Consider the following 13541-nt stretch of genomic DNA (forward strand, 5'->3'; position numbering starts at 1 on the left):
AGTCACATCTGATTATGTGTCTGCGTACATCTGTGTATGTGCTTTCATATATTTTGCTTGTGTGCGCGCTTACATTTGATATGAGAAAACACACGTACACCAGTTGAGGAAAATACATATTCCTACGGTTGTGTTTGAATGTCTTTGTACTCACATGTTCACTCCCATGCCTCTATACGTTTTTTTGCATTGTTTTTTTTGTGTATGCAAGGCTGAACTGGAACTGGTGCATTCGCGTGTGTGTGAATTACATATATGTGTACGTGTGGGGCTGTATATGGAGTAAACAGCTTGCGGATAAACATTTCTAGGGAGATGGCTGTGTTGCTATGTTGCCAAGCGGCTAAACAGGGAGCAGTATGAGTAGCACTTAGTATCATGTAGTAGAGGGAAGAGGTGGGGAGGAGGGGCAGGTGGAGGGAGGGATAGATGCAAGGAGATGCATTTTGTACGGGCTGTTGTTTTTGGTGCCAAAAAACACTATCAGGTCATTCACACTGCAAGATCAAGTCTGTGTGTTGAGGCTGAAGAAGTGAATTGATTTAAATCTACTTGTTGCTCTGTGTGTACACATTTCATGTCTGTAGGGGTGAGCTAGTGTAAAAAATAGCCGTTAAGAGTGTTCATTAACACTGCTACAGTATGTTAGTTGTTAACAACAACAGTTAATGGTTGCTAGCCAATTTAAAGATACCTCACAGCTTTTTGATTCTCTTGATGTGTTCGGAGCACTGGTGAAAAACTGGCTGCAAAATCGCATTGTCAATGCAAGTTGCCAAAATGAAGCTAAGATGAAATCAATGGTTTCTTTCAGTCTGAAAAATGGAAGAAATGCCAGGTATGTAATGTACATTTTTAAATGAACAGCAGCATAACGATGTGAATAAGTTCTTTAGCAACACTTCAAACGGACTCAGTGACAGTGCAGCAAGCTATACCTTATTCTCATAGCACAAGGTTGGAGAGAAGAGTAGAAACCAACTCAGTGAAGCTCAAAAAGAAGCAGGCTTATCGTTATATAAGCTGCCTTGTTAAGCTAAATAACTAAATACATTTACTTTTATGTGTTTAATTTTTTTTTTAGAGGTGGAATTACTTTGACAATCCTGCTGTTAATGAGCTAAATCTGGAAGCTTTTTTTGAGTTTGCCTGCATAACAAGGGAGGGGGTGCGCGATTGGTTGAAAGGTGAGAAGGCGGTGACAGCATCACTCTCATGAAATATCATAGGTAGGAGGGAATCACAGCAGATGTTCTCTCAGGTGCTTTCAAACTGTGATGTTCAACACATTCCAGGTGTTACCTATTTGAAGAGGTGTCATGTTGTAGACACATTCCTTAAACCTGCTCATTACCTCGAGATGCCTTTTCATATGCAAGCTATGGATTATATCTGTAGGCAGGGCTCAACCGCAATTGTAAGGACAACGACAAATAAACTTTGCTCATACATATGCCAGACACCCACAGCTTATTGCTACAGCACACACACACACTTCTTCACAATTCCAGACAATGAGAGAGGCAGCGAGAAGTGAACATTCCTCAGGGATTGCATAAGGAACTCTGAGAAAAAGAAGTGACCCATTGCTTTTCACATTTCTTGTGGCCTGTTTATTTTGCCCCTCATCTTACTTGGCTTATCTATTACATGTGTTTACTATTCCAAAAACTTCAAATTACTTTCTCAGTGGGATCAGTAAAGTTTCATCTCATCTTATCTCATACAGATACACATTTATTGTGATGTGGTGGAAATACAGAGAAAGAAAGGAACTCCACTGACCCCTATGATTACCAATGGAGGGGTCCAATAAGTTCTGTAAGATGGTATTAAATTTCAATTCCAACTCATATCAGTGGGATAATACTTTATTTGCTATCTTATTATATAGTTCTCCATATATATTACCTGCAAACACGTATGGGATAAAGCTCTCGCTAGAGGTCTTAGGTCAAAGATGGAAAGTAAATAAGCCGATCAGTTAGGGGAAAAGAGAAAGAGGCAGATAACAGACGAGGAAGAAGAACTGAGAAAAATGAAGAGGTGGAGAAAAGAAAGAGATGCAAAAAAGCGACAGAAAGCGCAAAAGAGAAAGGGGAAAGCAGAGAGAGGGAGACATGGAGGGAATTGGCGTCGGTGGTCAGATCTAATCCAGTGAGCATGTCTGTTGTCCTGGAAAGGAAACCCAATTATATGGCACTTCCACTGGCCCGATGGCGCTCTGTGTGTATGTGTGTGCACTGAGAAGGTTGGTCTCATTAGGTTGACTGACAGCTCCCATTTTCCCGCCGCGCTCCCCTACCATTTGAGAACACACATACGCGCACACATGAATGTTAGGTCCAGGGGTAATTTCTCAGACAGTATTTCTCTCTTTGAAGCCCCAATCGCCATAGCAGCAATTACCGTAAAAGGAAGCTAAGCCCCACAGCCAATCGAAAATCCCTCAACTAGACCTTACACCCTTAAGAAGCATGTGGTAATTTCAACAACACAGCGGCGGAGGTGACTCTACATTAACTCCGGTTTATGCTGTCATGCAGGCATGTCAAGTTTGCGAGACACGAACATGCCAAGAAAGATACAATTTAAATCAGAATTCATCTCTTTCCTCATACCCTTCACTTCTGTAACAACATTAAAAAAAGCTCCTGTCATGCTTCCAAAAGTAGTTCTTTCTGAGTGTCTGGATCCAGGACTAACGAGGCTTGCAGTATTTTACTGCTGCACACATCCTTAGGTGAATGAAAATGTCACTTGTTGATAAGGATTTTAAGCATGTTTCACTCATGGAATATCCTCATTTTATACCGATAATGGATTTTTTTTTTTGGACAGTGATTTTTAGGGATGCATAAATACGTAGCAGATTTGTGGTATGTTGCCGAGGTTAATATCATGAAATGTTTCCAAACTTACAAAGAAACAGCTTGAAACTCAGTGTGTTTCAACCAAGTGTTTGACAAGTGTTTGAAAACTTGAAATCTGTTAAAAAAAACAAAAGATGAGGAAAGCTTGTAACTAAAATTTGAAGTCTTGCACAATGTTTTATGAGACTGGAAAAAAATCATATCTCTGCAAACATTATTTTGTATTTGAGTTTTCCTTCTTCACAAAAGCAGCACTCTTTGCATAGCGTTTCAAGTTCGTCACTGTTTTCCTGGTGTATTTGTTTGTTTTCCAGTTCTGAAACCGTGTGAATGGCGCAAACTGCTGTGCATGTATTTGTGGGGAAAGAAAATCTGAAAACTTGAAAGGGGGCTGCATTTGTGAAGAAGGAAAACTCAACACTAAATAATGTTTGCAGAGATATGAAAATGTTTTCAAGCTCAAAAAACATTATGCAAGCCTTCAAAGTGTTTTTCTTTCAGTTGCGAAATAATGGCACGATATTCATCCAATACCTTGATGGTTCCCACCAACAACATGGAACTGAACCCTCAACTTTGCAAACTTTGCAGCTGATTAGCTGGTGGACAGGGGGTTGTTTAGAACACAGATCTAATCTTTGAATATCATGCTGGGTCGGCTGTTAAATAATTCATGGATTTGTCATTTAATCAAACCCATACGACAAATTACAAATAGCAGCAATTGTTATAGATTCTGCAGCGCAAGGTGGAGTTAATTCTAAGAAATGATGGAGAAAAATCAGTGTCTCACTTAAATCAGCACGCTGACGTTTTTTAAATTATCTTGGGGATGCTGGTGAAGAAGCTGGTGGAGATGCTGGATAAAACTGTTTCCTTTAGTCCACAAAAAAATAAAAATATTCACCAGTTCTATTTACACATTGTGAAATGAACATGATAGACACCAAATTAAACAGTCAATGCACCAAAGCTTGTCTCACAAAGACATGAAGATGAAGCAGGGATATTAAAACAGTCCCTCCAAGCTTTGGAGCCTTCGGTGTTTAATTTGGTGTCTACCATGTTCATTCTATAAGAACTGTATTAACTATGAAACACAAGACCCAAAGGCGAGGTCAGTACAGTGAATGCGTGTGTCCTGGCAGCTCGTAACGGATAGGACTGTGTGTATGACAGTCACGGGATTGACAGGGTGATATAGAAATCAATAGAAGCAGAGAAGAGGGCAGTGGCCCCATTCATCTTCATTCACCCTTACACAGTGAGACATCCAAAGCAACACAAATGGAAAATGTTGAAATATTCCAGCTGCAATCTGGCAAATGCACAAGAAGAGAGAGCTCTACCTTCTACCTTCTACAATAGTGTTTAGCAGAAAGAGCAACTTGCTGGCCTTTCTTGGCCTTTGTGTCTTTTTTTCTTCTTTTTCTTTGCTCACTTCTTCGCAACCTGTTCATAATTTCAGTTTTTAATTACTAATTACTTCTCTTTATTTTTATCTAAGTCTGTTAAAACACAATAAACAACAGGCTGCACAACGTTTGTAGGAACCTAATATATAGACTCTATGTACAATATGTCTCTGGAAAGTGTTTTCGAGTAAATGTAAAGGATTCAATCCAACTGTAATGTATTTTGACAGCAGAGCTTAATGATGATGGCTTTCATATGTGACAGAACACAATCTGCTGCGTGTGTGTGTGTGTGTGTGTGAGAGAGAGGGGGGGGAAAGATGGCGTTTGATAAATGATCTGTCTTTGCCAGTGTCCTTTAGATGGGATGTTTTCCCCAAACAAGGTCTAAACATTTATCATGTGCACCCATAGATACAAATGGATGGCTTGAGGGATGGATGGCTAGACAGGTGGCTTAATGCATGGGTGGAAAGATGTGGGGATGGATGAATGAGTGGGTGATAGTAAAACCGTGCCCTGCTGAGAGAGCGAAAAGTGGTAGCTAGCGGTAGAATGGGAAAAGCTCAGGTGAAACTTCACGGGGAGAAAGTTTGAGGCGAAGATAAAAAATGAAAGTAACAGAGAGGTGGAAAGAATCTGAGGAACTGTTTGTGCCATGTGTCGCTTTCATGATGTTCAGATCAGATTGAGTTCAGTGACCTCGACAGAGACACATGGTCATGTTTCCATCATCCCACTGACTTCCATTCATTTCCTAGAGATATGGGTCTTAAACCAAGCTTCAATCTAATGAGGACTTTGCTTCCAAAAAGCACAGTCCCTACAAATACACTGCATAAACCTGCATAAACAGATTTATGTCCCCACAACATAAGTAGTAGAAGCACACACACACAAACACAGAGCTCCTGGCCCTACTATTGATTCACGTAAGTGCTCGCAGGATGAGAGTGACTTTTGGCAAACATACAGAGACCATTATTACATGGATGAATAGATGGAGAGAGAACGATGGCGTGTTGGTGTTAGAAGAGGAGACACTGATAGCAAGGTGGAGCAGTATGTGAGGAGAGAGAAGGCGAGAGGAGAGTGAAGGAGGGATAAAAACGGTAAAAGAAAATGATGGAAAAGGCGACAAATAAAGTGAGGTGGGCGGGTGAGTGAGATGGATGGAAGAGAGGGGATTGCATCAGGCCAGAGAGAAGGACAAAGGAGAAAAAATAGCTGAATAAATAAAATGAATGAAAGGCTAAGCTGTGTTGATCAAGGGGATACAGATTAAAGCAGATTTTCTCCTGTCCACTGTTTCTGAGTACTTGTGCATTTGGCATCATTTTCATTTTGTACTTGCATCACCATGCCCTGTATCATGTATGTATGTGCCCTATGTGTGGGTGCCACAGTTCTTGGGCATATAAGTGGGCTGTTGTACACAGAGATTCAGTGTCAGTATATATTAGAAAACGTGCCTTATGTCTTCCCAAGTAATCTTGAGCATTAAAAGTCTTGGTGTGTCCAATGATGCACCAAGTTGTTGTTGGACAGTGTTGAGTCATCCGTGAGCACCTGTGTCCCTAGTTTTGGAGGGCCATCCCAGACTATTTGATATAGAGTCTCCATCTTTTCAGATGATTTAGCATATTCAATGTAGAATGCGTCAATCAGAGAGAGAGAGTGTAAGGAAAAAAAAGTAAGAGGAAACTAGAGGAAAAAAAACAAAAACAAACAAAAAAATCTTCATCTCATCTGAACATTCAAATACACAAATATATACATCAACATGATAAACTGAAGACAAGCTTATGGCATAATTCAGGTGAAGCCAGCCCTGTACCACAGTTTCTTCACAGATTTCTAGTAGTCCAGCTAATAGTAGCTCTTCCAGTTTCCCCTTTTGAATGATGAATACAGACTACTTCCAGCAAGAATTATTTATTTTCATGCAGGCGCAAAACATATGTCCCAGATGACTGTTGGCTGCAGTCTTTGTAGTGTGTCCATGTTACTTTAAAGATATTTCAGGGGACCTAAAGGACTAAAGTAGTGACTTGATGACATGGTGATGTAGTGTATTCATCTTTGTGTGTTATTTGCTTTCCCATGCACCCATGCATGTCTAAGAGCATTTGGATGTGTTACTCAAACAATGTTTGTGTGTCTTATTATTGATATGCATACCAGTGTATACAGCTGTCAGTATATGACTTGACATGCATGAGCGTGTCTGCTAGCGTGTGCATGTTTTTAGTTGACCGGAGTTCAGCATCACCCTCAAGGACAATTACAGTGTAGCAGATGCAGCTTCATAGAGAATATTGAGCAATCAGAAATTGTTCTTATCACAGTTACTGGACCATTGCTTTAATTGCTGTGAGAGTTTGAGTTCACATCTCCACCAAGGGAGCGCGAGGAAATCACGCAACACAAGGCCATGGGAAACTAAACAGTTTGCTGACCGTTTAAAGATATGCAGATGTATTTTCATGAGTCGTTTCTTTTGCGTCTTTGATAATTAATTCTCAATTACAAATTTGTCTACTGACGTAATGTGAAGTGCAAAGCAGAACACAGAAGGGGAAAACAAAATCCACAGCCTCCCAACCGAATTTAAGGAGACTCTGGATCACTATCTTAGCCATAGCACTGCATTGCTTCATTTGGATCATCTAACGCCTGTAGACCTGTAGACAACACAGAAGACGTAGTCAAGATATAGCAGACAGGATGTCTTCCTAAGGAGCAATTGGGGCTGAAATGCCAGCTTTTTTGAAGCACTGTTTTGTCATGCACAATGTAGTTTACATCAACTACATCTTTGACCATAAACACTCTTGTTTAACTCCATCCAGGCAAAACGAAGAGACAGCAATTTCTTATTTGTTAAAGAAATCTGATAGTAGTCTACTTTCTTCAAGAAAGCCTGACAGAATATATTACGACAAATATTAACATGTTTGTTCAAGCTTACGGATAATTCACAATTCAAACCCATTTTTCCCTTTCAAAATATCCATTCTCACTATATGTGCAGTACAAGTTTGCACTTTCCACTCGTATAAGTTGCCTATTCAACCGATATTGGCAGTATTACCACAAAGCACTGCCCTCAACTCTTTCAGCTGAGCACAGAAAAGCTTCCCACTTTCAGAAGCCATCTATTATCAGGCTCTGTACTTACATTATTCTGCACAGTCAAGGTTAAAAATCTAAGTGAGAAAAACTTTATCAAAGGCTGTTTACAGAAGAAAACAGCCTTATGTGTTGTCTTTGTTTTGCAGATCACTCTTTTCAAATCATTCAGTGACTCAATTCTATCTGTTTACACCTTAGATAAAAGTATCTTTTGGTCGAGTCTAAAATCGCTCCCTTTATCTCTCTCTCTCCTTTTCATTTACTATTTTATGGTTTAAAATGTTTCAAAGAAGCCTCTTGTGCACCCAGTTGCTTTGTTTCTCAGTTTCATCTATTGATGTGTCTATCTGACTTTATACAGTTAATCACTCTTATCTCTATATACCAATTTCTCTTTTTCTTTCTGTTCTTCTCTCAACCATTCTTCCATTGTTCATGTCATATAAATGACGTCAGACTGATGCGCTTTATCTTTTCAATTGTGGACACTACAGTATACCATGGTTTTACATTTGACTGAAGTTCAAATGTAACTATGTCTATGAATGTCTGTCTCATTTATACTGTATACTGCTTCTATCTATGTACTGTATCTACCAAAGTCTGCTATCCATTAACGCCCTTTCTGCTTCTCTGATGTGCTCCATTCATCTCTACTTCAAAACTTTTCCTCGTTTTCCTCCTTCCGTCTGAATCTCCATCACTCCAAGTATCTGGGCCAGTCATCCCTTCATTCCTCAGGACGATGGATGGTTTCCTCCAAAGATCCGTCTGATCAGAGCACCGCTTTCATTTCTGACTCAAAACACATTTCCAAACGGCACATGTGAAAGCCATTCTCACCCGGCTCTGCCGTCTAACCACATTAAAGGTAAATTCCTGAACATTACTAACCACTTCACTTGGTATTCAACCTCTGTGGCTGTGATTAATGAAGTATATATGGGGCTAATAAACAGTGTATCTTATTTGGCAGCCTCATTAAACTGCACTTAATGATTTATGTCACAGCTTGATAGGCTTAAATCAAACTTTTTTCTACAAGAGTGTGCATCTGTGCACAGACAGTCGTTAAAGCGATCCATACTAATATCAGTAGCCAGTCAGAAGCTGTCATAAATGAAGCAGTTATAAGAAGCATACAGTGCTGCCTACTAAGACCATGGTAGCACCATTATATGTATGCTCAAAGGTATTCAAAAGGGAAGACAGGTTAATATGTTTATAATACAATGGGATTTAAAATCATGTGTACATAATGTTCAGTCGACAAAGAATGTGAGATATCAGTAGCTTGGAGCAGTTAATTTTGGTAAGGGTTATTAAAGAAATATGGCAATTTAAAGGCACACCTGCACAGTACAACTAAGTATGCATAGCTGTTGGAAAGTCTGTGTGGTCTCATGGACAAAGGTAGATGACGAAATACCTATCATATGCAGGCATGGCAAGTATAATTTGTACTTCAGTCCAACCTTCAAGGCTCTAATTGGTTCCAATCTTTCTGCAACTGGTGAAGCAATCATCACTTAATAAAACACGGTATTTTTTTGAATTCTTGCTATCACTGGAGATGTGGGGGCCAATTCCAAGGTCTGGAACCAGGCTACCAAATATATAAGCTATCCAATACATTATAAACTACATGACACTTAAGTATAGACAAAAAAAAAAATTTGAATTCTAATCCTGAACTAAGTGCTCCTGTCGTGACATTTAGTGTGAAAAAATGGGTAAATTACATACATACATACAAATTAAATCCACCAAAACCAATCATTTATCTATTACCCAGACTGTACACCAACACTGATGCACAACCACGAAGAGCCCACAAGTCTAGAGGTGATACATGTGGAATTCCTCTTTCGGAAAACCACACTCACTGCTACAAAAATAAAATCCACGACCACAATAACATTCATCAAAGAACACCGCAAAAACGGAAACCCTGCAGTTTTCAGCTGTCATCGACTGTATTTATGCAATTTCCAAATTATGTGTCCTTACCCAATCCAAATATTGACTTAAGGTTTCCCACCTTTCGGGTTATGCGTCAGTTCACACATTGATTGATTAGTGGTGAGGGGGAGAAGGAAAACTCTGAGTGTGTGTCAGGTTTAATCATCAGTTTGAACTCCAAAGATCTGAGGCTTTCTTACAACTTTCTTCTTTCCAGCTGCCTTCTCCTTGTGTGTGTGAATGGCAAAGAAGGAATGAGAGCTAGTTCATTTTAGCAAGCTAATTTGCGCACTTGATAAATCTCTTGAAACATTAAATCAATGATTTAAAGTGCTCCAATTATTTTTTTCAGTAGAGCAATTATAAACAGTAAGCTTTCAGTTAATCGCCATGAAAGCAAACTTATTAAGATGAGAATTTACTCATCTCGGGTATGTCTTCATCTTTAGTTCGGCATTGTTTGAATGAGGTGAAAAGTCTGACCTTTCTGATCAACTGTTTTGTATGTTACCTGAATACACCTAACCACATCTGACACAACAAATGCCTTTAAATTCATGGTGCATTTACTGACATTCAAACTGAAGGTACATTTTTGAACTAAACTCTATAATGTCACAGAATGATGGGTTTCCAAAACTCTGTTTAGCTAAAGGGTAGGTGAAATACTTGATCAAGCTTGACTTGAACAAATACCACATGGGTCTTTTCTGCAGTGGTCGAAATAACTGCTGTGACAGTAAAGGAAAAGACAAAGGAAAGGTGGTAGAGAAAAACAGTGTTGAAGGACATACACAAGGATGAACAGAGTGACAGAGAAGGAAAAGACGGAATGAAGGTGGAAGAGACAGAAGGGGTTGAGGACATACACATGGATGAAGAGAGTGAGACATAAACTGAAAAAGGAAATGTGTATCGGTCTATAATTCAGGTGTGTGTGTGTGTGTGTGTGTGTGTGTGTGTGTGTGTGTGTGAGAGAGAGATTCCATGTGAGGCTCCGTAACCCAAGCCCTTGGAATAACACCTTAGCAAACCATTGACGTCCATGATAATAACCCTGCAACGTTAGACCTTGGTAGGCAGAGCTTTTATCCCAGGAATCCTATAGTGGACACATATGCTTTTACTATATGGAGCCCTTAGGGAACAGATCCCTCAAGAAATACCCAGATACAGTAACATACACCAAAGCTGCTGAGCAATTATGTCTGTCTGACCAGGGATCAACCACAAATGGCTACAAGTTGGATCATTTCACTACTATCTAATAACGGCTCTTGAAGACATCTCTTCGGACAAGGACTTGGGTTTAGTTTAAAAATATCCATGTTTAATTTGCTTTGAGGAATACTCCTGATCATGAACAGGAAAAAAGGGTCCATTATAGCAGAGACCGCTTGGTGGAATAAGCTTCTAGAAAATGAGTCATTTCCCTATGAGAAATATTTTCGTCAATGAGGTGAAACTCAAGCAGCAATGAAGGACACACAGCCTTTTTCACAGCATTTCCAGGTTTGATATATCAAATACTGAAACTCAAACAGGGGATAATTGTGCCTGAACAAACACTCTTGGCCATTTATAACGCATTAATCTTTGGCTTATGTCCTAGTTGTCAGAATTTCTCAGGACAGACTATGCTTCTGTTATTAAGTGAAACTAAACTATCAGATTTGGTTGGCTCAGTCACTTTTTCCAAAACATACAGTGCAATGATATGTGAATAAAATAAGAGTTACACACTGGATATCTCATTTGTACTCATAAGGCATGAGCTTAAAACATAACTGCCACACTGTTGACAGCTCTACTCACATGCTGCCACTGCTCTTGGATGAGTGGCCGGTATCGAAGGAAGTACTTCAGAGGGAAGTTGTCTATGTCAGGCCAGGTGGCAGGGCTGTGCCAGGATACTCCAAGCCTTCGAGGGTTGGACTGGATCGGGGTCGCTGTCACACGCTCCGGGGGGTCTGGTTTTACTGTGGGGTGGATCAGAACAATCGGTTAAAGTGGGGCGCATTGAGGTCACAGGACAACTTCACTGTTCGAGAAAACAGAAGTGTAATGGATGTCTTCCATTGCTCTGGAGGAAGATTTCCAAAATTTAAGAAATCCCTGATGTGTATTCAACATTATATTGAGTTAAAGCACATTCATCCATGCTGCTGCACTGTACTCTGCCCTAGCCCCCCTTAGCTACAATGCCTACGTTCCTAGCATTATATCCCTGCATCGAACTCTCGGCACTTCATTGTTTGTTTTTTTTTTGTTTGTTTTTTTAAGGATTGAGGATACTACCTTCAGTTCAAGCAGTGGTCAGATGAGAATGGCTGCACCCATAAATGTTCTCAAGCACATCTCAAGTGAAAGCAAAACAAGGTGAACTTTCACCATAGACAGTATATAGTATATAGATGCCGAATCCCTCCATGACATCATCCATAGGTTTCTTGAAGACATGTTTTGAAGCTCAGCTCCACTAGATGCCATCTTGGCATTGCTTCACTCTGCCAGACTCTTGGCTGTTTAAAAATAGTGGAGAGGTTTGCTGAGGCAGGTGAATGATGTCTAGACAGCTAGCTGTTTGTGATGGCACCCACATGTCACTAAAAACGAGAACGCGTTTAAGTATGCACAACTCTAAATCTCAATTTAAACAGGTGAGTTATATAAAAATGTATTCCCGGTACAGTTGACATGAATGAAGTAATGAAACTGATTTTGTACCAGGCTGTAGACATGTTTATTTGTGCTGTAAAGTTGGACATTCTAACGTAGAAGTCTGTGGGGAATGATTTGCTTTTGGAACCTGCCTCAAGTGATTTGACTGCATATGTTTTTTTGCATGTTTTTTTTTTCCCTGTGTTGGCTAAACTTTGTGTAGACATCTGTGCAGGGCTATTTTAATTTGGCTAAAACCCTGCATTCTAAATAGGGGTCATGGAGTTTGAATGATGAGGGAAGGTGTAATAAAAGATGTTATTGAGTTGCAGGATTGGATTATTCCAGCCTATATTGGCAATACTGTTTTTAATCAGTCTGAAATCGGATGTCAAGACCAATCCTTAGAATCCTAAGACTGAAGTCTTTACTATACCGACTACTATTACCACTATTGTTATTAGTAGTATAAAGTCACAGTTAGTTCTAATGGAAAATAAATATTCAGCTATACAATGAGGCAAGCTGTAACAGAAAAAGAACAAAGGACAAAGACGGGTGCTGGAAAGGTTTGAGGGAATTGTGGCAAAGCAGAAGATGAGAAGCCATCAGTCCCTGATGAACAGGCACATACAAACGACGTGTCTCTTAATACCTGTCCACTGAGAAACGCATGAAGACGAGGAGATTGAGAGAATTCAATTCAAAGCTTTTCAGACGATATTGAATGACCCAGTCTTTGTTAGATCACTCCCACTAGGGAACGCATTGGCTCGCCACTTCAGCTACATGAAACGCTTTCTCAACCAGATACGCACACGGCATTACAATAGGAAATGGATAGCCACAATTCTGATTCTGAATGTCTGATAAGATACAGAGGATGAAAGCAATTTGAGTAAAACGCATAACAACACGCATTTAGAAAAGCATGTGAACAAGTAGTCCATAGAAAGATACTAACACGGGCAGGAAGACAAACATCACTTTTTCTAGCGAGACAGAATGGTTGATAAAACAAGATGAAAGACAGATACAGACACAGACACATACAATCAGAGAGACAGCTTTCTCCCGTGAAAAAGAGATGTCAATCGCTTTGTCAACCTCTGTATAAAAAGATTTGAAATGGTGAACGGAAGAAAGAAAGAAAAGAAAAGCACATGCAGAATCCAATGGAAAATCAGCGACGAAAGGTATTTCTCCTCTTTGTCCAGCAGTACAAAACAGAAGGAAACATATGCAACCACATAACAAAACAGAGAGATATCAGTATGGGCTGTGCAGCTCTAAGGTTTTTAAAGTATTCATATCACTCGGGACATATACGTAGGTTTGTGTTGCAGAAGTAATGAACACTTCCTTCTCTCAATGGCCTCTGTGAAGTTCATTGAGATGATAAGAGTTTGGGATCTTACTTACCAATGCAGATTTAAAGAAAATAATCTGAAATTACAGGTTGTGTAATTTGCCATTATCAGTACAAGAAAAACAG

General features: G+C 39.7%; 1 protein-coding gene across 2 annotated transcripts in view; it reads right to left on the reverse strand.

The window, feature by feature from the left end:
* The window catches only part of cntfr (ciliary neurotrophic factor receptor), a 227837-nt gene that overhangs the window by 13897 nt on the left and 200399 nt on the right, over positions 1-13541 (reverse strand). For both annotated transcript variants that reach the window (XM_084572083.1, XM_084572084.1), the window contains one exon: positions 11201-11364. In XM_084572083.1, the coding sequence (XP_084428209.1) occupies positions 11201-11364 (164 nt within the window). The remainder of the gene's footprint in view (positions 1-11200; positions 11365-13541) is intronic.

The sequence above is a fragment of the Chelon labrosus genome (assembly GCF_963514085.1).
Source record: "Chelon labrosus genome assembly, chromosome: 22".
Classification (NCBI taxonomy): Eukaryota; Metazoa; Chordata; class Actinopteri; order Mugiliformes; family Mugilidae; genus Chelon; species Chelon labrosus.